The 22479-nt window shown below is 42.0% G+C and overlaps 1 protein-coding gene across 2 annotated transcripts; it reads right to left on the bottom strand.

Moving 5' to 3' along the window:
• Positions 1-279: 279 nt before the first annotated feature.
• slc25a25b (solute carrier family 25 member 25b) lies at positions 280-22240 on the bottom strand. 2 transcript variants are annotated; one of them, XM_026297593.2, is made up of 11 exons: positions 16141-17445; positions 15729-16015; positions 11452-11578; positions 10997-11084; positions 9982-10093; positions 9154-9312; positions 8854-9006; positions 8665-8772; positions 8019-8186; positions 7781-7931; positions 280-4373 (listed from the first exon to the last, which is right to left on the bottom strand). In XM_026297593.2, the coding sequence occupies exons 2-11, from the start codon at positions 15972-15974 to the stop codon at positions 4189-4191; spliced, it is 1497 nt and encodes a 498-aa protein (XP_026153378.1). In that variant the 5' UTR covers positions 15975-16015; positions 16141-17445; the 3' UTR covers positions 280-4188. The 2 variants fall into 2 exon arrangements, with proteins under 2 accessions (XP_026153378.1, XP_026153377.1); XM_026297592.1 differs by lacking the exons at positions 15729-16015; positions 16141-17445 and adding an exon at positions 21408-22240.
• Between the last annotated feature and the right edge of the window lie 239 nt (positions 22241-22479).

Here is a 22479-nt window from a genome sequence, read left to right as displayed (position 1 = left end):
AGAGCTTGAGAGGATCTGCCCAGGTCAATGGAGTAAACTGCAAAACTCCAGGTGTTTAAAGCTTGTAAAGACTGACCCAGGAAGATTCAAGGCCCTACTGAAAAAGGGTCATCTACACAGTACACACACAACTTTTTGCTCTGTTGCCTTTCTGAGTTAATGTCAAAGTGGTCTTAATTTAATCTGAATAACTGCATCTGAAATATCTTTTATGAAAAAATTCTTATGTTGAATAGTTATTTCCTCCACCGAATATATATACAGGACTGAAATTAAATTAAACTCAACAAGCTTAATGCTGAACTACTTTATTTTACAGCTGATCTCTTCCAAGCATACATATTATTTTTAGCCAAACATTCTTTCAGTGGATGCATTTACAGACAGCTACTGTACAATTCACTTATTCTTTTCTATCACACAGCCAGCATAATAAAATAAAATAGAAATATATATTTATGTAGTGTATATAATGAATACATTTTGTAAACCACAATTTACCAATATACATTGTAGTCTTTAGTTTGTATGGTCCTTTACATTTCAAGTTCCACTGCCTGTTGGCCAGTACAACAAACAGTAAGGGTTACTATTAAGACATTAGAATGGTTTGTTTCACTGTACAAAATATGGAAAACATTTACATGCAGCCACAAAGCCACACTGTCACAAATGTATGCATATTTGCTATCAGAGTGTAGGGTCAGATAGGAAGAAAGAGGGATGGTCTTAAGACATTTGCTTCTAAACATGTGAATAAGGATCAGTACTGAAAGGAGCAACTATAAAGCCATCATCTTTTTAACCAGCTGCAAAGACTGTGATTTCAAAAGCAGACATGATGCTGACAAAAGCTGCCTTGCATTCACAAACACTCCAATATAGGATACTCCACTTCCACCAGCATTTGACACAGATTATACAACACATCGGTTTGTATGCCAGGGAGCTGATCCTTTAATATATATATATGTCCTTCCCTTCACTCCAGTACTTTCCAACATTTACTTAATACGATATATTCAAATAGTATCTTTACCAGGTCTACATGTTGGAATTCTCGACAGTGGGCTTCACTTTTGCCTGAGCAGTATTTGCAACTGCAACATTTTATTTATGACTGTAACAAGCTGCTGCTGAAGTAAAATTAGAGGCATCTGTCTGGACTGTTCAATATTAAGTAAATAAATACCTTAACAAATAAGTAAGTAGAAAATAAATCCAATTAATTGTGTAAAATAAATCATTTGTTAAATAATTTAAAACTGGCCCTTTATTACCAAACATCAAAGGAAAGTGTGTTATTCACATTCTACACCTGGAAACTCAAATAGAAGTGTTTTTACCTTCTATTTTTATGTGTTTAATGCACATAACTACAATGATTGCTGATGACCTAAAACTCAATTACACTACTTTGTTTTGTATGGTCTTAAGGTGTCTTCACATTTAGATGAAAAACAGCTTTTGTCCAGGTCTTGCCATTGTTGTGTATGTAGTGTCCATGGCACAAGGTTGTGCCAAAAGTTCAAACTGTGGAACTTTTGAGCCCAGCTGCACAGACTTATGTGTTACATTGTTACAATGTTGACAATTTAAACTACCATGCATTTTATAGTGAAAAGACTTGAGGTTTAATAATTTCTTCGATTATTTCACAAATTGTTGGCTCATGTATATCTTTTAAACAATGTATTAATATGATTATTTAATTTTCTCTTTGAGGGATTACATTTGAAAACCACATCAGGATAACTCAAAAACAAACCATGACACACTTTCGCCAAGAGAACAGATGGCTCTAAACTCAAAAGTCACCTTACATGGAATTATTCAGTATGTTTAATAGATCACAAATTTAGAATCTACTCTTTTTTCAAAACAAAACAAAAACAGCAAATAAAAATAATAATAAATAGACCAAAACCAGAAATTAAAACAAAGTACATTAAAGTGCACTGATTTTCCCACACACTCCACTTCTTATAGTGTTCAGGTGCATTTATATAAGAGAGGCTTGGACATAAGGCACTCATGGGAGTCTGTGACCATTTGACCCAGGCATCGGTGGGTTGAGAGCACTGCCTCTGCTTCAGCGTTCTGTTTATTTACATGATACAAGAATGGGATATGTTTTCAGCTAACAAGTCAGTGAAATATTTACTGAAAGTTCAAGTTTCAACAGCATTCATTGAAATATAACAGAACTTTTCACATTGTACAATTATACAATTTCATTTTTTCCTGTTGGCTGATAATAGTCTCGAGAAAAGGAAAGGTCTTTGAAAGATGAACATGTTGGAAATATGAGAACTGATGCACTAAAGTAGGGAGAAGTGGAGTTGCATCCCAGTAAGACTGTTGTACCTTTTTAGGAAGGACATTATCAAAACATAATTGTTTTTGGATTCTTAATTTTGTTGTTTACAATTGTATAACTGGCAGTGACTGAAAGGCCTGTCTCGGCTCATAGGGTTTTGTGATCTGATAGTTTCTGACAACCCAGAGTGAGTGCTCTTCTATAGTCCTGTCACAGATTAGCACTATTAAACAAAGAGCAGGATTCCCTGGGCCTGATGACTGAGATTTCAGTTTTCAAAACCAGTTACTCTGAAATGAAAACTTACCTGCTCGAGCTACAACTACAGTAAAACTGGTTAGAGACATTCCCTTCTTAAAGAGCCATTCAAGACATTTGTCAGCATCCTTGTCATCTAAAAGCAGGCAAGCAGCTCTTCAGATAATTTATCCTGTACTGATGTGTAAGTGATGACTGGTCATCATTATAGGCAGCCCCAGGGTCAAAGTACCTTCAGTCAACATGTCTTTCATTGCCATCAGTCAAAAAAAAAAAAAAGCTTAATGATGCACCAGTCTACCTTCAAAGCGGCCACAGGCCCTGCTTTAAAGCAAGACAACATAACCTTTGAAAGAAAAAAACATAACCATACAGTTGAACTAAAATAAGACAAATCAGTAGTTTTACACAAATATGAAAGAATAAGTAAACAAACTATACTTCACCAGGAGAAATGTTTCCTGCATGTGTTCACAATTTTGGTGAAGACGAGAATTTTCGGAAAGAAAAGGAAATTTAAATGGCAACTGATCAGAGAAATTCAACAGTCATTACTGCTTAACGCAATACAATTAGAACAGTGCTATTGCCTTACATATTTCCATTGAGGACTATCAAAGTGCACATTGTCTGACCCGTTACAGCTTAGACTGTATTAGAAAATGCATTTCAAATTAATGTGATTTTGTAATGAAACAACCAAATTAATATCGTTTTATGTGCTCCTCAAAACTAACCCATTAGCTGCAATGACAGCACAAACGTATTGGATGAAATAAACAAGATAATGACTATGGTGCTATCCCTAGGTCCTTACCAGAGTGAGGATAATAAAAAGGTAGGACTAGAACACAGGGCTGACTGAGATTACAGTATTCTTCCCCTTGGAAGAATGAATGTTTTTAGACAAAGTTTATGTTTTTAAATTGTGTCTTTAAGCAAGGTAATGGAAATAAGGATAAATGATGGCACTAAAAGTACATTTCAATCCATAGTGTAAATGTAAATGTGATTTTAGGTATGGAAAAGCTCTTGAACTGAGAACGTTTCTGCTGCTGAATAAGTTTTTACTAATTTAACTGTATGTTCTTTTGACCACAGATCACCTTGATTTGCCAACCATCCAAATCAACATAAAGCAGTGTATTACATGCACAAAGGGACTTTACATACCTGCACAGGTTATATTCCCCACTGTGCAGTCAGTGCACTTTTGATGTTTAGTACTGTCCCAGGCTTCCCGTAGGGAGACATGGGCAATGCTTTGCCTTAGCAAAGCCCTTCAAGATAAATATTCTTCTTTCACACAGATCAGCAGGACTGCCCCTGCCACAACACCATCACTACCCAGAACAAGCAGGTACATTTTACTGGCACATCAGTAAACATGTTCTCTTCAATGTAAACTTGTTGAAGTTCTCATTCATTTTCATTTGTCTTCATCATGTCTTATGCTTATTCTTTAAATCCTTCAATCTGATCATTTAATTTATATGTGTAGAATTTCAGCTGCATGTTTTTTAGGTCCCAGTACAATCAATATTCAAGATAAAGAAAAGCGAAAAAAAAAAAACCTTTGGCCTCTGGATTTTTCTGTCCGCCTCCTTCCCTCACTTTGATTGTACACCCAGGGTAATCTTGAGGTACTCATATACAACGTAGCTGATGCTGACTGATGGAATAACCTTCATGAAGTTGGGTGCCAGGCCTCGGTAGAGTCCCATGGCCCCCTCTGTCCTAATGATGTGTCTGAACAAGCTTGTCATGTTCATCTGAGGGCCTCCTTCCAGGGTGGCTGAGAAAGACAGGAAGGACAAGCTCGTCAAAAACTACCTGAACACACAGCTCCTTGCTTGTTGCCTTCTCTCCCTTTAGAGAGATCTAATCTGGTTTTTAAGTCACAGTAAAACCACTTCACAGTAAAACTATAGAGGTCCTTTCTCACACCAACTTCATTGTGTTCTTACAACCACTGCTGTCTCTGTTGTGATGGTTCAACTTTCTTTATGTTGATGGTGCAGCCTGGTTGGGTAGGCAGGGCCTTCTGTGGGATGGGAAATGGGAGGCAGGTGGTAGTGGGTGGTAATGTCAGGTACATGTATGTGTGGATGCGTGGCACAGCTGGGACTAATGAGTTGATTATCCCTGCCGATTTAGCAGGTGGTAGTCATCAGAGCAAAGGAAATTGATAACAGCACTATCACAAAAGCTGTGAGAGAGAACAACCTGGTACCACAGAATGAACAGAGGCATCAGAGCCCTGGAGCCTTAGCTGAAGACAAAAAGTATGGCATTCAGTTTTCTTGTTAGAATTTCGCTTAGAAATAAATGAAGTACAAATGGTACTGGCCACAAAGGAAGCAGAACAATTTAGGGACATGATCAAATCGTATAAATGTGCCCTCCCTGAATCACCACCTTACTGTGGTGGAGGGGGTTGTTAAGTGCCCGAATAATCCTAGGAGCTATGTTGTCAGGGGCTATATGCCCCTGGCAGGGTCTCCCAGGGCAAACAGGTCCTAGGTGATGGACCAGACCAAGAGCGGTTCAAACACCCCTTATGAAGAGAACAGCAAGGCCCATGGAGCCAGGCCTGGGGTTGGGGCCTGTTGGCGAGCGCCTGGTGGCTGGGGCTCCAGCCGGGCAAAGCCCGAAAGAGTGATGTGGGGCCGCCCTTCTGTGGGCCCACCACCCACAGGAGGATCCATAAGGGGCCGGTGCTATGTGGATCGGGGAGTGGTCGAAGGCAGGGACCTCGACGACCCGATCCCTGGATGCTGAAACTAGCTCTAGGCACATGGAATGTCACCTCACTGGGGTGGACGGAGCCTGAGCTTGTTCGGGAGGTTGAGTAGTACCGACTAGAGATAGTCGGGCTCGCCTCCACGCACAGCCTGGGCTCTGGAACCCAACTCCTTGAGAGGGGCTGGACTCTCTTCTACTCAGGAGTTGCTTGAGGCAAGTGGCGGCAAGCTGGTGTGGACTTGCTCATAGCTCCCCAGCTCAGCCGCCACGCGTTGGAGTTTTCCTCCCTGAATGAAAGGGTTGTTTCCCTGTGCCTTCGGGTCGGGAACAACTGTTGTTTTGGCCAATGGGCTGAACAGCAGTGCAGAGTACCCGGCCTTTTTGGGGGGTGCTGAAAGGTGCTCCTGCTGGGGACTCCATCATTCTGTTGGGGGACTTCAATGCTCACGTGGGCAGCGACAGTGAAACCCGGAGGGGCGTGATGGGGAGGAACGGCCTCCCCAATCTGAACCCGAGTGGTGTTCTGTTGTTGGACTTCTGTGCTAGTCACAGTTTGTCCATAATGGACACCATGTTCAAGCACCAGAGGTCGATGATCAACTTTATAGTCATGTCATCTGACCTTCGGACGTATGTCTTGGACACTCAGGTGAAGAGAGGGGCAGAGCTGTCAACTGATCACCACCTGGTGGTGAGTTGGATCCGCTGGCGGAGGAGGATTCGGGGCAGACTTGGCAGGCCCAAACGTACTGTGAGGGTCTTTTGGGAATGTTTGGCCGAATCCTCTGTCAGAGAGGTCTTTAACTCCCACCTCCGAGAGAGCTTCAACCAGATCCCGAGGGAGGCTGGGGACATTGAGTCCGATTGGACTATTTTTTCCACCTCCATTGTCGACGCAGCGGCTAGGATCTGTGGCCGTAAGGTCTCAGGTGCCTGTCGTGGCGGACACTGGAGGTAAGGGATGCCATCAAGCTGAAGAAGGAATCCTACCAAGCCTGGTTGGTTTGTGGGACTCCTGAGGCAGCTGACGGGTACTGCAGAACCAAGCATGCTGCAGCCCAGGCGGTAACAGAGGCAAAAACACGGGTATGGGAGGAGTTCGGTGAGGCCATGGAGAAGGACTTCGGCCCCAAAGAGATTCTGGCAAACCGTCCAGCGCCTCAGGAGAGAGAAGCAGTGCTCTGCTAACACTGTTTACAGTGGAGGTGGGGAGCTGCTGAAGTGGACTGGGGATACTGTCGGACAGTGGAAGGAATACTTCGAGGATCTCGAGTAGTTCGGCAGCTCCTCGGTGGCAAAGCACTGGGGGTGGATGAGATCAGCCCCGAGTACCTCAAGTCTCTGGATGTTGTTGGGCTGTCATGGCTGACACGCCTGTACAACATCACGTGGCAATCGAGGACAGTACCCCTGGATTGGCAGACCTGGGTGGTGGTCCCTCTTTTTAAGAAGGGGGACCGGTGGGTGTGTTCCAACTACAGAGATATCACACTCCTCAGCCTCCCTGGGAAGGTCTATGCCAGGGTGCTGGAGAGGAGGAACAATGCGGTTTTTCATCCTGGTCGTGGAACACTGGACCAGCTCTTTACTCTCTCGAGGGTGCTCGAGGGTTCATGGGAGTTTTCCCAACAAGTTCACATGTGCTTTGTGGACTTGGAGAAGGCATTCGGCCGGGTCCCTCGCAACATCCTGTGGGAGGTACTCCAGGAGTATGGGGTCCGGGGCCCTTTGCTAAGGGCTATCTGGTCTCTGTACAAACAGAGCAGGAGCTTGGTTCGCATTGCCGGCAGTAAGTCAGACCTGTTCCCAGTGTATGTTGGACTCCGGCAGAGCTGCCCTTTGTCACCGGTTCTGTTCATTATTTTTATGGACAGAATTTCTAGGCGCAGCCAGGAGCCAGAGGGAGTCCAGTTTGGGGACCACAGGATCTCATCTCTGCTTTTTGCAGATGATGTTGTCCTGACCTCCAGCGTGCATTGGGGCAGTTGGCAACCGAGTGTGAAGCGGCTGGGATGAGAATCAGCACGTCCAAGTCCGAGGCCAACCGGAAAATGGTGGCTTTCCATCTCCAGGCCCCGGAAGAGATCCTGCCTCAGGTGGAGGAGTTTAAATGGATGGATGGATTAAATCATATAAATGTACACCTCCTGGAAAACCAACCCTTCCAACCAGTTTCTTCAGGTTGGGGGAAAAAAAAAAAAAAAAAAAAAATTAGTTTGGCACATATGTACAGGTACAAAGATTTGCTGACCTTGACATGAAACACCTACTAACAAGCTGTCTGCAAAAAGAGATTTAGGATGAGAAAAACAAAATGTTGCATGAGGCCTAATCATTGTAATAAGTGGCTAATTAATGGATAATCAATCCACTGAGGTGTTACTGAGACTCAAATAATTCCTTCATGTCCTTCTAGCCAACTGCTGAGCAGTGCAGCAGAGCTCTGCAGTGACTGACCTTGTGCCTGCATTCGAGTCCTGATCAGGGCAAGTGGGTAGCTGGCCAGTTGGCCACATGTGCTTGAAGTAGTGCCACAAGCCAAGAGCACAAAGACTCCTGGATCTGCACTGTCTGTGGCGAAGCGTTGCAGCCACGAATTCTTCAGAGTCTGACAGAGGAGAGAAGAGGAAAGGAGTGAGACTGAGCTGAAAAAAAAAATTAGATGGAGAAGTTATCCATCAACACACTTACACACCTCATAGACAGCCAGGTCAATACCAGCGTAGGGGATGATGCCCAGCATGTTTGGGATGTAACCTTTGTAAAAAGCAGCCACACCCTCCTTCTGGAAGATATGTCTGGCACAATCCAAGATCCCTGAGTACTGACCCGTCTTTCCCAGGGCCAATCGTGTCTTCAGGACCTGAGAGGACAAGAAATGTGGTCAGGTCTTCTGATAGATATCAGTAACCTCCACTTCTAGTCCATGATTGGCAGAAAAGCTTTCATCCTTGAACAAGCACAGTTTAGCATACATAAGCTGTGCATTATCTTTTATATTAAAACAAGTAGCTTGTTATGAACCTCATTTACATAAATGACTTGCTCACACTGTGCACAATTGAAGGTCTGTGAGTCTGCGTGTGAAGGTCTGTTTTCCCCCAGATAAGAGGTCACAGTACAGTTTCACATGATGTTCAAGGCTAAAAGTTAAAATGGGCAGTCAGTCACAGAACAAAACAATCCACCTGGACATTTCTGCACAAAAGCATAGTGAGTGATGAGTTGCTACACAGCATTTATAAAATTCATTTATCCTTTATAACCATTGAGAGTAGTTTCTTAAGCAAGGTTCTGCTTGAAAACTGGTTTCTTCTGGTCAGTGTTCATAGGTCTCTCACCTCCATGGGGTAGATGCTGCTCTGGGCAATTGCTCCAGCCAGAGAGCCAGCCACCAGTCTCTCTGTGATACCCAGCGTCTCTTGGTTACTTCCGATTACTCGCTTAATCTGACACACAGGACATTTTTTTGTTAAGCAACAACACCAAATACAACAACATCTTTGAGCCAAAGATGTATACTTGCATACCTGTTCATAGGCCATGAACTTAATAGCAGACTCAGGGGCAATTTTGATGACATTGATGCCGTTACCTCGCCACAGTGACCTCACCCCACCCTCTCGAATCATCTGAACAAAGCCCCCAGCAATACGCATGCTGTTGCTCTTAGAGGCATGAACCTGGGCAGGACAAATAGTGAGCATGTATTCATATAGTGCTTATTAAATCACTTCTCTTTGTTCTGTTTTCTCTGTAATGAAAAATGCGCCTCGGAGAGTTATCTACCGAAATGCTTCCTCTTTCATGAGTTATGGGTTGTCTTTTACCTGCATGAGTACTTTAAGTCTGTCCAATGGTGCAGTGCAGGTTCGAGACACGGCTCCAGCTCCTCCTCCAGCAACTAAGTGTCGCCACCACATTCCTGTTTTCTTCTCTTCTGCTGTGAACTCATCAGGCACCATCAGACTCTCCCCCACATCCAAGATCTGTGGAGGAAAAGGATTTCAGCCTGGTGTTGCTGCATTTCTGAGTACAGGAAACCAGTTAAAAAGTACAGACATCTACATGAATTCTTAGTGAGAAATATGAAAGAAAAGTGCTGCATGTGTCTACACACACTGAATATCATGAACACATTATTGTAAAACTGGCTTTTCTTTTTTCATCAAAAATTGCTTCTTTATCTAAAATCTTTATTTTCTGGTTTAGATACTAGCTTTTTGGTTAGCACTGTTGCCTCACAGCAAGAAGGTCGTGGGTTCGCATCCCGGCCTTTCTGTGTGGAGTTTGCATGTTCTCCCTGTGCTTGCGTGGGTTTACTCCGGGTACTCCGGTGTCCTCCCACAGTCCAAAAACATGCATGTCAGGTTGATTGGTGACTCTAAAATTGCCCGTAGGAGTGTGTGTGAGGTTGTCTGTCTTTGTGTGTCTATATGTGGCCCTGTGATGGACTGGTGTCCTGTCCAGGGTGTACCCCTGCCTTCCACCCGAGAGAGAGCTGGGATAGGCTCCAGCAGATCCCCGTGACCCTGGCTTTCAGGAAAAAGCGGGTATAGAAGATGGATGGATGGATGGATACTAGCTTTTTCATTTCACATTTCACTTTCCTTAGTTGTATTTCACTTCATAGTTGATATTTTAAAAATAATGTTTACCGTGGAGTGTTTCCAGTAGAGGATAATCTCAGGAATGTTGTCTGCTGGATGCAGGAGGTGGTAATCCCGCCACTCATTCCAGTCAATCGTCATTGTGCCATTTTTATCCATACTAAGGATGGAAACAACACAGCAAATGCAGACTGGTTTGACCGTTTTACACAGCAAAAAGAACAGACTGTCTGCTCACATGCACAGTTATTTCTCAACACAAGTGACATTTGGTCCCATGGCTTCCTTGTTCGTTGTATTATAACACAATGCTTTCCTTGAGCACATTGTGCTACAACAGTCACCATATTATCACATCATCATTTGTTTGGCCAATGTGATATTTTCCTTTGGAAGCAAAGAGAAAATGGTAGTAACTTTTAATTGGATGGTGGTTAGTGCGGCACTGGCTGAGCAAGCAGACTATAGAAGCTACTACTTACTACAAAATAGGGGCCCAGATATGACCCCTCCTTATTCTGAGACCAGCCAGAAGGGGGAAGAGACAGACAGACAGGTAGGAGGTTAGAGAAACTAAACAAGGATCACACTGAGACATAAGAACATGAGCCAGACATTAAGACAGAGCAGACATTAAGATGTTAGTTTGAAGTAAAAATACTTCTACTTGTAGCTTATTTTTATTTTTGTTGGCATCTTTTGCTCTGCACAGAGAAGACAAAACTAAGCTCATCAAAAACCTTACATTTCTTAAAAGCTTCTTAAACACTTTTTGAGACTGTTCAGTGGCATACATTTATGTAAAGAGGTGCTAAATAAGACTTTAGGTTTATAGGAGATATTACAAGAACTGGTCCAACTGTTACCCAACTGTTGCCTGTTGTTTGTTTGCAGGTATATTTTTGCTCCTACAATAACTCTACTCAATCACATCCATACAAACGTGACATGTTATCAAATGATAAATGGAAGGAGCCATCACAGGTACACAAATTCACATAGACTGACACATTTGTGAATCCAATAAGTGTATCAGAGACTGTGGATCGTAGTGTTACCTCACCTTTTGAGAATCTTCTCAGCCTGTTCCTCAGTGATGTTCACTCCCAGGTCACGCAGAGACTGCATAATTTCTTGAGAATCGATCCGGCCTGCACCACATAAATGGATTATTTGATAGAATTATTCAGTGGACTAGTCGCAGAGTGCACAAGACAGAATGTGGAGCCAGTGGCATAATGCCCCCTGTGTCTTCTGGAGGACTATCTGACAAAATAACCCTGATGTTTCCCTAGCAAGTACTAATTGATAGTCGGTCTATGGGAGCACAAAATTTAAAAGAGTTGGGAATTTACCAAACTTTATTGATTTATGGGAACTATAAGATTATAAGACTATAAGAAGACAAGGTTGTTTTTTTACCTCTCTAAAGTTATAGACATAAAGTTGGTCAGCTCTGTTGTCAATACCCCACAGCAGACTTGAAAGTAAGCCATTAGTTGTAAAAAGATTCATTACCATCGTTCTTCTTGTCCAAACTCTTGAAGACCAGCCTGAGCTTTTTCTCATGGTCGCGCAAATAATGAACAAATTCTTCAAAGTCTAACTGTCCATCCAGATCTTTATCTCCTGCTTTCACTATTTTCTGTAAGGAAAGAAGAGATGGGAGAAACATTTGAGGGATGTGTCCAGTGTTTAAAAAACGTATGAGAAGAATACAGGGGCAGCTGTAGAAACATGTAGCAGCTCATAAAAATGTGAACAACATGTCTTAGCTAATTCACCACTCAAACACAACCATATTTCTTTACTGGGAGTGTATTGTGACAAGCAACAACACCTTTCACCGTCTCCTACCATCTGTGCACTGTTGACTCAGACTGCAGCATACTTGCCACTTTACACCCATCACATCTATCAAGTTGTTAGTCATCTTTGGGAATCCAGGGCTCTTTCTGCCAGTTCAGCTTGCTAAGCCAACTGGAAGGACATCTACAAGGAATAAACGTGTTTACCTACAGAAAATAAGCAAGCCAAGGACAGGAACACCTGGTTGTGCAGGGGAAAGAGAAGACCTACATATTTGTTTTGCCCAGGATGAATCTGAGCATTACTTTGCAAATTATTTGCTTTGCTAATGAAGGGATAAAACCAACAAAGTGTAGAAAAGAAAATCAACCATGTATACCACTGGACTAATGGCACATGACTTTTAACAAACTCTTCCACTAAAAAAACAACAAAATCCCTGCATGTTTTAAGATCTTACTTTTATCCTGTATTTTGATCTCTAAGGTCCAAAAAATATATATATATATATATAAAATATATATACAAATATATACATATATACACAAATGAATATGAAACATTCTGTGGTTCCGGTTTCTTCAATGTATAAATCTGTTACTTTTCTCTGATTTATATTGGAATGAATATGTTTGGGTTTTGAGCACAGACTGTACATAAAGATGAATGATGCATTACCAATTCCTGCCACTATATGAAAGTGATGCCAAAATATCACTGTTGAATGAAGCTGTCTGTAGGATAGGGAGTTGTGATGAGTTAGCTTGAGGTGGCTGCATCAGGTGCATGTGCTGGTGTCTCTGAGAGAGTGGGTGTATGATTGTCGCTGGGACTAATCAGTCAGTTAGTGTGCTCAACTATTTAGGTAGAAGGTAGCAGAAGAGAGCTCTCTTCCCCCTGAGACCAGCAGCATGAAGATAGGAAGAAGAGAACACTGGCAGACAAGACTGAGACGCTGGGTGGAAGAAGCAAAGAAAGCTTACTACCAGCAAAAAAAAAAAAGACTAAAGATTGCCAACACAATGAATAAAATAAAATAAAATGAACTGTGACATGTCGTCAGTGTGTGTGTCAGACTGGGCAGGTGATCTCACGGGGACAAAAACATTCTACAATCACAAATGACAGCTGCCATTATGCACAAATGAACCAGCTGCTAGAAGATGGGACCCACCCTAAATGGTTAACTCAAGGCAGGACAGTTCTAATCCTGAAGGGGAGCAGTCCCACCCAACTACCACCCAATAACCTGCCTCTGCACAACATTGAAGCTCCTGTCAGGCATCATAAGGCATCATAGAAGATAAGAGCAGGCACATCAATACATGAGCAGGGCCCAGAAAGGATTGCTAGGAACACCAGAGGAGCTAAGCACCAGCTACTGATTGATAAAGCAGTTACCTGAAACTGCAAGACCAGACAAACTAACCTGTGCACCACCACAAGAAAGCCTATGACTCAATGCTGCACACATGGATCCTGGAATGCTTGAAACTGTACATCAACAGAACTCTAAGAGCCTTCATTAAGAACTCAGTAAGAATGTGGAAAACAAACCTAGAGGCCAACTTCAGGACAATCACACAAGTCACTATCAAGTGTGGTATCTATCAAAGAAATGCACTGTCCCTGTTGCTGTTTTGTAGGCCTGAACCCCCCTCAGCAAAATCACATCAAGCTTTGTGCGAGGAGTGAACAAGACATTGACTCACTGGGAAATGGGAATCATGTAGAGGCCCCAAGGAGAGCAGCAACAAGTCCTGAGAGGTCAGCTGAATGGAAAGAACAAGGTCTGGGCTATCAACACATACACCCTGCCAGTCACATACCCCACTGGTATAATAACCTGACCAAAGGAGGAGGTAGAGGCCACTGGCATCAAGCTAAGGAAGCTTTTCAGAGTGCATAGAGGGTTTCACCCCAAATCCAGCATCCTGACATTGTACATTAAGAGGAAGGAAGGAGGCCAAGGACTAGTGAGCCTCAGAGCTACTATCCAGGATGAAACAGGTAAGATCTATGAGTACTATGAAGATAGTCCCAAATGAGGATCTGCTTAGTGAATATCTCAGGCAACAGAAACCCAAGGAGATGCAAAAAGAAGAGCAAGAACCACCATGGAAGGACAAACCCCTGCATGTTACCTACCACCAGCAGATAGAAGAAGTGGCTGATATCGAAAAATCCTACCAGTGGCTGGACAAAGCTGGATTGAAAGACTGGACATACTAGTACTAGTACATACTAGATCTATCAATCCCAAGTGATAGCAACATCAGAGAGAAGGAACATGAGAAACTCCAGAAATAGAAGGGCTCTGAAAGAAGAACTAGAAAAGATGTGGAAGGTGAAGGCAACAGTAGTCCATGTGGTAATTGTAACACTTAGAGCTGGGAGAGTGGCTCTAGCAAATTCCAAGAACATAAATATATATATATATATATATAATTTATTGGGAGCATTTCAGTCCAAATTTGAGAAAGCATGTCTAGTAAACACTATACTAATAAAGACAGAAACTCGACACTACACAATCATAAGTCAAATTCTTACTCTACTGTCTAACTGTCGGGACTAGTCGTAAATACATTACAGATATCTTTAATTACAGTCGGGACCAGTCGTAAATACATTACAGATATCTTTAATTACAGTCGGGACCAGTCGTAAATACATTACAGATATCTGTAATTACAGTCGGGACCTGTCGTAAATACATTACAGATATCTTTAATTACAGTCGGGACCAGTCGTAAATACAGATATCGTTAATTACAGTCGGGACCAATCGTAAATACAGATATCTGTAATTACAGTCGGGACTAGTCGCAAATACATTACAGATATCTTTAATTACAGTCGAGACCAGTCGTAAATACATTACAGATATCTTTAATTACAGTCGGGACCAGTCGTAAATACATTACAGATATCTGTAATTACAGTCGGGACCTGTCGTAAATACATTACAGATATCTGTAATTACAGTCGGGACCAGTCGTAAATACAGATAACCTTAATTACAGTCGGGACCAGTCGTAAATACATTACAGATATCTGTAATTACAGTCGGGACCAGTCGTAAATACATTACAGATATCTGTAATTACAGTCGGGACTAGTCGTAAATACATTACAGATATCTGCAATTACAGTCGGGACTAGTCGTAAATACATTACAGATATCTTTAATTACAGTCGGGACTAGTCGTAAATACATTACAGATATCTTTAATTACAGTCGGGAACAGTTGTAAATACATTACAGATATCTGTAATTACAGTCGGGACCAGTCGAAAATACATTACAGATATCTTTAATTACAGTTGGGACCAGTTGTAAATACATTACAGATATCTGTAATTACAGTCGGGACTAGTTGTAAATACATTACAGATATCTTTAATTACAGTCGGGACCAGTTGTAAAGTTATTTTACCACAAAGCCTACCATATGAGATATAAGTTATTTTAAATGTGAATCCTGTCAACATTTTGATGTTAAAATGGCTTGCCCTAGGTGTGCTCCTGGAAAAGTCAGTGAACCAATACTGAGTAAACAGTTAAGTGAGTCAATAGCCATGCTAGAGCTGTATGAGGCTGTACTTGTGGTATTACAACCTAAATGCTAATGTCAACATTAGCACCTACCTTGAAAAACTAGATGCTAATGTCAACAGGCTATCATATTCACAGTGGTAACAATGTAATAAAGTAACAAGTACTCGAGTTTCATCTGGTTGAACTGTTAGAAGGTTACTTAATGCGTTGACTGCAGTAGATCTCTCTACCTACATGTGAGATGTGCTTGAACACTCTGGGAAGCTAATAAAAGAATCTTGAACTAACTTATTTTTTAGGTCAGAATACTCTTTGTAAAGTCATGAATCATCTTTCCCCACAGGTTATACAGACCTGGATATGAGGTATTGGTATACTGCATTCTTATAAGTGAGACGAGAATACAGCCACCTGCTTACCCTACCTGTTGAAGATCTGTAGGTGGTGCCACCATAATTAATACAGTAGTCTTCTTTGGAGTAACATTATTCCTACTGATTTCTTTACTGTCCATGGAATATGAAGTCTGTTCTTGGAGGTCAGCTTGCAGTTTTCTGCAGTTCCCAGTAGCCTCAGTTTCTTTCTCCCCTGGCATCCGGGCTTCAGCAGGCTTACACTGTGTGCTGCCAAAAAGAGTCTGGCACAGGAAACTCAGCATGTCCTGCAGCATCCTCAAACTGGGGCTTACTGTGTCAGGGTGGCTCCCATATACTCAAAAAAATCCCCCAAAAAACACACAACTTAACTGTCTGTCAACTCAAGGAAAGGAGTTGAATGAGCAGAACAAGTGCAGAAAGGTCAAATGATGACAATGCAGAGAGATCTTTTCCACTTACTTCGCCCTCGCTGCTCCAGCTCTCATCTTCTTATTGCTTCTTTTTTAGATCTTTTTCTCAGTTGAAAGATGTCCAGGCTCAGAACCACAGGCATCCAACACAACAGTGATAAATAGAAATGCTCCTAGCTAACTCTTGCCATATAACTTCTGAGGCATGATTAGTTCTCCATTTATCAAAGCTAAAATATCACGTTGTAAATCTCTCATGTTACGAGTGATGAAATGATGGCGGCGGCAGCAGCAGCAGCAGACAGACAGACTTTGCCAGTTAGCTGGCTTCAGTATCGACAGCCAGAGAAATGCAGCAAAGAGAACCTTCAGAAACCTGCACCCTCACTGCAGCTGAGGCCGACCAATCACTGCAGCCCATACTGGCATGTCTGACTGTCGAGCCAAGAACAAGCCCCTCTGTCAGTGGAGGACAGGTTAGCAGTGTGGACATTAATTTATGCCTTCAATTGTAGGTCGCACAAGAGGAGGGGGAGGGGCGCAGGGTTTCCCCTGTAACCCATGTCCCCTGCAACAATAAAATCTTCTGAGTGATGGCTCCCTCCTCCCTCATTATCAGCAGGCAGCCCCATCTTACCAAGCAACAGCATTTTAATTCTCGACATGTACTGTCCTGACGCTAGGAAAACTACAGTATGACACAGCAAAGAAGTTCCATCTTTGTATAACACCCTCTTTACTTCAAACTGCTGTGTGCAGGACTGTTTTACTGACTGTGCTGCAAACACTAATACCAGCTGCACTGATTATACAAGAGCTCCACTAATTACAGTATTTCCAACCTACAACCTGCAAGAAGTCCCTACTCCCAAATACTGCAATGGTTTTCACTGCAAGCCTGACGATTTGGACATTCTAGTCCATCCCTCAAGACTGTTGTGACTTCCCTACACTGTCTGTGGCTCTCAGCTCCAAGCCCACTGGTTCACAAATATCTAGCTCAGTTTGTACATATGTAACCAGAGACTTATCAGCTCTGAAACAGGGGTTTCTACAGTGAAGAGCTAGAACACAGAAAGAGCAAAAACCAGGGTTAAGCAGCCAAAGGACTTAAATTTTCTTCAGATATGGGTGAGTCACACTAGACCCTTTAGTACCTTAAAAGAAATTCGGTAAAAAAAATATTCTGCATATTTACACAGAGGCTTATCAATTCTAACCATGTTGACAGTATATTAATATATTACATCAAGTTAAATACATTAAAATGAAGTTAACTTTATAAAAAATACAATTAAACAATTTAATACATAATAACAGGTAGTCTTGTAGTTAATTAGTAAGTCAGTAGTGAGAGTAGTCAGTGGTCAGCTGTCATCTGTCATTGTCTAAGGCCTGATGGCAGATGATGAAGGATCTCCTGTATCTGTTTTCATGTGTGTCTGCATGTGAAGGCTGTTTCAGGCCATAATATGTCAACTTGAGATTGTACAACCTGTGATATGGCTATTGCACATGCGCACATCTCAGTGACAATGCTGAAACAATATATCAGGGCTCCAGACTAATTTCTGCACTAATGAGTCTAACATTGTTATTCAGTTGCATCAGCATAACATTTTTTCACAGCACCTTCTGCATCACAATTATGCATTTAATGGGTTACATTTTTCGTCATTTCCCACTGTTATGCAAGTATGTAAAGAAGAGTAATGGAGCAGATAAATGCTTGTCCTAATTTATTTTAAAACAAAATATCTAATAACAATCTCTACCACTGCCGTGGTTTGGTGCTACCTGGTGCTGAAATGCCGCATGAAGGGGAGGTATGGTGTCCACACATTTATCACAATATAAGATGTTCTTCTTTGACATGCTGTTTTTTTAGTATCTCAGTGCAGAACATCGATGCACCGACACCACAGCAGTTTTGTGAGCAATGGCTGGCTGCATTCTTTGCAGAATATATAGAGAGAATTGGCATAAATTTGGCATTCCTCAGCCATGGGAACTGTGCGAACCATGCTTTAAGACAGCATCTCTAACCGTCTCTAACCCTATTAACCCAGGTTAAACAGGATGTTGTTGAGTAGCAGCCAGGTCCACTCCTACTAATTTTTGCTTTTCCCTGACCTTGACTGGAGGGGACTGCCACAATCATACACATACAGACCTACAAAATGTTAGATGTACCAGGGCAACCAAGAAAACTATTTAGTCACAACAGACTTTTGGTCACACTTGCAACTAAATTAGTCACACTCTAGAGCTCTGTTATATTGTGCAGCCCTATTGACTAATGGCAGTGAGTCAGCAACAGATTACCAGTGAATAGAACAAAGGAGGTTCGAGGGGTCATTTTCATAGAGAAATGCCTCATATCTTTTTGAACTAACCTCTTACTGTGCCTGCCTGAAATGAGGAAAATCTGGGATGTGCGATAGCATTTTTCAATTTCGCAATGATGATATGACTTGCAATAAATGGTGTATTTTAGCTATACAGTTCCTATGTCTTTCTGCTTTAAGAGGTACACAGTTACTGTTCAGAATACTGCAATATGGCATCACCAACAGACTGTAGCTGCTTAGATCAGTAAATGACTACACACTACTACATTACTTACTCTGGTAATCAGGGCTCTTAAATTAAATGTGTGGGCCCGTGACTCCTCCCACAAAAACTCATAGGACAAAGCAGACGAAAGACACATTATTCACTCACACAGTGTTCCCAAAGACCACGAACATGTACGAACTGGTAAACAGTCCTCTCAGCATGTCTGGCATCAGTTGCTGGTGCGTTTGCTCCAGTGCTAACTGCTTGCTGGCTGACTGCTTGGTGACTGACTGCTGCCACCTATCCTGTACAGGCAATGAGGGGGAAGCTACTCAGGCTGGGGTCATATGATCAGATCAGCTGTTCTTGCTGAGTCTCTTCAACAAAATTTTTGATGTTTTTTCTTATTCATTTTTTTCTTGAATGAGCTGCCTACCTCCACTGCTGGCATAATGCAGGGTCAATAGTGCTCCCTATCCTGGATTTCCATCATTTATAGAGAAGCACATGGTGCCACCATAATCCTGCCTGCAAGCGACAATCTAGATACACACCCAAGACATCCTATTTACGGTATTCTCAGTATATTCCATGTTAGCAGTCACACATTTAAATCTAGATGCTCACTAATTAACTATACCTGTACTGATGTTATCCAATAATGAAGCTTCTACTTCCAAACCCAATGAACAAGATTTTAGTGCAAATACAAGGAGATCAAGCTCCTAAATCACTAGCTGCTTGGCAAAGCACAGGCATTGGTACTTTGGGGACCCCTCAGTTCCTTAAATTGCTTTCATGTCTCCCCTCACTGTGTTTTCCTTGTGTCTTAGTCCTGCCCACATAAGAATAAAAGAAAAAAAAGCAAGAAGAGAGGAATCGAGGAAACATGAAAACATACTTTTGAAGTGTCCAATTAGTACATTTGACTATATTTTGACTAAAGGTAATACACATTTTTTTTAATCAAAAGACTAATATGAAAATGAAGTCTAAATCAGGTACTGAAATTAACACTGTGTTTAGGGACGTGCTCAAGGACACGGTGCTGAGAGAAGGGCAAATGCCACCACAAATGTTTGAAGAAAACATCCATCCATTCATCATCTACTGGTTTGAAGAGATCAGCCTGTGCATTAATGTGTAAAAACTCAAAAACAGTACAATTGAACAAAATATCTGAATTAAGGGTGGGAGTTAAAGTCAGTCAGAGCCCTGCCTCAAGAAATCCAAACATCTGCATCTCCTTCATCATCATTTTTCCCCCACAAATTCATTTAAAGGGTCATTTAACCCACATTACCAATATGCAGTTTGCATATAAAATATGGTGTCTTAAAGCAGTGTTACATTTTCATATTGTCTATTTTCATGATAGTCTTTCAACTGAACTGTAACTGAACCAATAGTAAAACACCTGGGTCAGACAAAAACAATATGGTATGAGAATATAATCCATTGTAAAGCAAAACAACAGTGATGCAGGAGCCTCTGGCCTTAACATGAGGTTGTCTGTTTGGTACTGTATTTGGACATAGTTGGAACTTGCTAGATTCCTGAGGGAATTCTGAGGGATATTCATGAACATGGACTTCAGACTACAGACGAACAGAGCCAGTCACAAGACCTGCTCTCAGCTACGGCTTAGAGCAGTACCTCTGATTTTCTTCGTATCTTGAACAGGTCTGGCCATTTTGCTCTAACATCAGCCACTGTTAAATACACTGTGTAAAATGCCCCGTTTTTTCACATGCTAAAACTGGCACCAACTCCATGTTTTCACTTGATGTGCAGGCTTTTACATCAACTGAAGATTATTTACTAGTTAAAGGAACCGTACAAGTATAAACAAGCAGATGTACCTTGTGTATACTCACTGCAGTTATTGTACAGTATAGTGAGAAAAGTCAAATTGCAAATATGCTCCGGGCTCGAAAAATCTGGTAGGCTGAATGGCTATCTGATAGTCCAATGTGCAGGGTGGAGGTAAATTTTGGTAGGCCTACAGTGACTGGTTTTCTGTATGATTTCTTCAAAGCAGCAACTGCCAAATGATGCCTATAAAATCAAAAATGCACCATCCCATGCATTTCATCTGAAATCCTGTTGCAAAATAAAGTCTGAATGTACTGAAAGTATGAATTGGTCCTGAATACATGGCAGTAATGGCTACTTTATTTTCTGTAATTCCTAAATTGGTGATGTTGAGAGATGTGTTCTTTACAAAGTCAAATAGCAGAGTGAGTGCCTATGTGTTTACAAGGAGTCTCACAGCAAACAGAATACAAATCAGGATTCAACTGGTTTACATTATAGACCACATCATATGGAAAGGGAACTGCACAACACCTGTTGGTTTGCTTGTCTTTCAGGTACTGTGCCTGCTTCATTTGTTTAAACATACTGGGGACGGCCTAAAGAAGGCTGGAAAAAAACAGCAGTGTGTTGAAGATTTTTAAATCAAATTAAAAGCCAGCTAAATTTGGTTATCGTTTGGTTTATTTTTTAGATGTGACATTCTGCGTGAAGTACAGTGCAGTACAGTAACCTCAGTGGTGTTCAACACTTGTTTTGGCACATTACCTGTGGTCTTTAGTCAAATTCTCTTTCTACCTAACAGCTGTCACTTCACCCTTGTTTTAGTTTACACAATAATGCTCTTTGTTATCTTCAAATGCTGAATGCATTTCAAGTTTCAGATCATTTGTCAGCGCCAACAAGGAGAATGCAATAATTAAAACGCTGATGCGCACTTACCATGAGCTCATGTTCGGTGCGATGTACCCCGAGTTTCTTTAGACCAATAGTCAGGTCGTTGACACAAATGCCTCCATCACCGTTCACATCCAGGACCTGGAACAGCACTTTCAGTCTGTGCTCCTGCTCTGGTCCTCCACATATGTCGCATGGATGCGCCGCGTGGCCGTGGTCCGAGGTCCAGTCAGCGGCCAAGGGCTGTACAGTGACTGGTTTGATTGGAGAAACAGATGAAGGGCCCTCTGCTCGCCCGACTCCCCCGCCGGGGTCGACCCCTGGGTGGGTTTCGGCCGATCGGCACTGGCAAAATACATCGCCAAGCAAGGAGGGCATCAGCGAGCCTTGCCGCTGCATCATGAGTATCCGTCAGTATCCAGCGTTAAACCTCGACCAGAGAGCGCCTAGAGCCACATCTACCGTGATTACCACGTCACGTGTCCACCGGCTACCGAAGCACAGACGGCCGCCAGCCAGTTACCGTACAAATCCACTTTTCACCAAGAACACACCGGAGACGAGAGGGAGCCTATCGCCGGGAAGTGCTCGTGATCAATTAACCCAGCTAGCCAGTGATTTCAACGTAACTAACGTAACTTACTAACGTAACTAACATTCTAGACACCGGCAGAATGAGACGCGTCGATAGTCAGCGCCCAATTAAAATACCATCACAGAGTACATACTGGTCTCGTATTTCGCACACCACGAAAACTGTGTTCCTTTTCGATTGATCCCAAGGTGTAAGATGGTTATTCCGGTATTTAGATGTTGTAAAATTGCCGGTCGTTGAAAAAACAACGGCATTTGGTTTCAGGAACTAGGGTGCGCCGGTCGTCTCGTTGTTCAACGCGATATCTCACCGTGATCGCATCAGTAATTATGAGAGTGACCTGTCTGCAGAAAAGATGTAACTAGTTAGGGTTAGGTATGTACGGCATATGTTAGGCTTTGTGGTAAAATAACTTTAATGTATTTAGGACTAGTCCCGACTGTAATTAAAGATATCTGTGATGTATTTAGGACTGTAATTAAAGATATCTGTAATGTATTTACGAATGGCCCCGACTGCAAT

The sequence above is a fragment of the Mastacembelus armatus genome, chromosome 12 (assembly GCF_900324485.2).
Source record: "Mastacembelus armatus chromosome 12, fMasArm1.2, whole genome shotgun sequence".
In the NCBI taxonomy this organism is placed as follows: domain Eukaryota; kingdom Metazoa; phylum Chordata; class Actinopteri; order Synbranchiformes; family Mastacembelidae; genus Mastacembelus; species Mastacembelus armatus.
Note: the sequence above shows the minus strand (reverse complement) of the source record. Positions and strands in the feature narration are given on the sequence as shown.

Excerpts from the sequence above, each read along its gene's own strand:
- slc25a25b (XM_026297592.1), bottom strand. The coding sequence starts at position 21,764 with ATGATGCAGCGGCAAGGCTCGCTGATGCCCTCCTTGCTTGGCGATGTA. Across the intron at positions 11,085-11,451 it reads TTTGGACAAGAAGAACGATG|GCCGGATCGATTCTCAAGAA; the intron begins GTAATGAATCTT and ends TATGTGGTGCAG. Across the intron at positions 8,187-8,664 it reads GCAGCATCTACCCCATGGAG|GTCCTGAAGACACGATTGGC; the intron begins GTGAGAGACCTA and ends TTGTCCTCTCAG.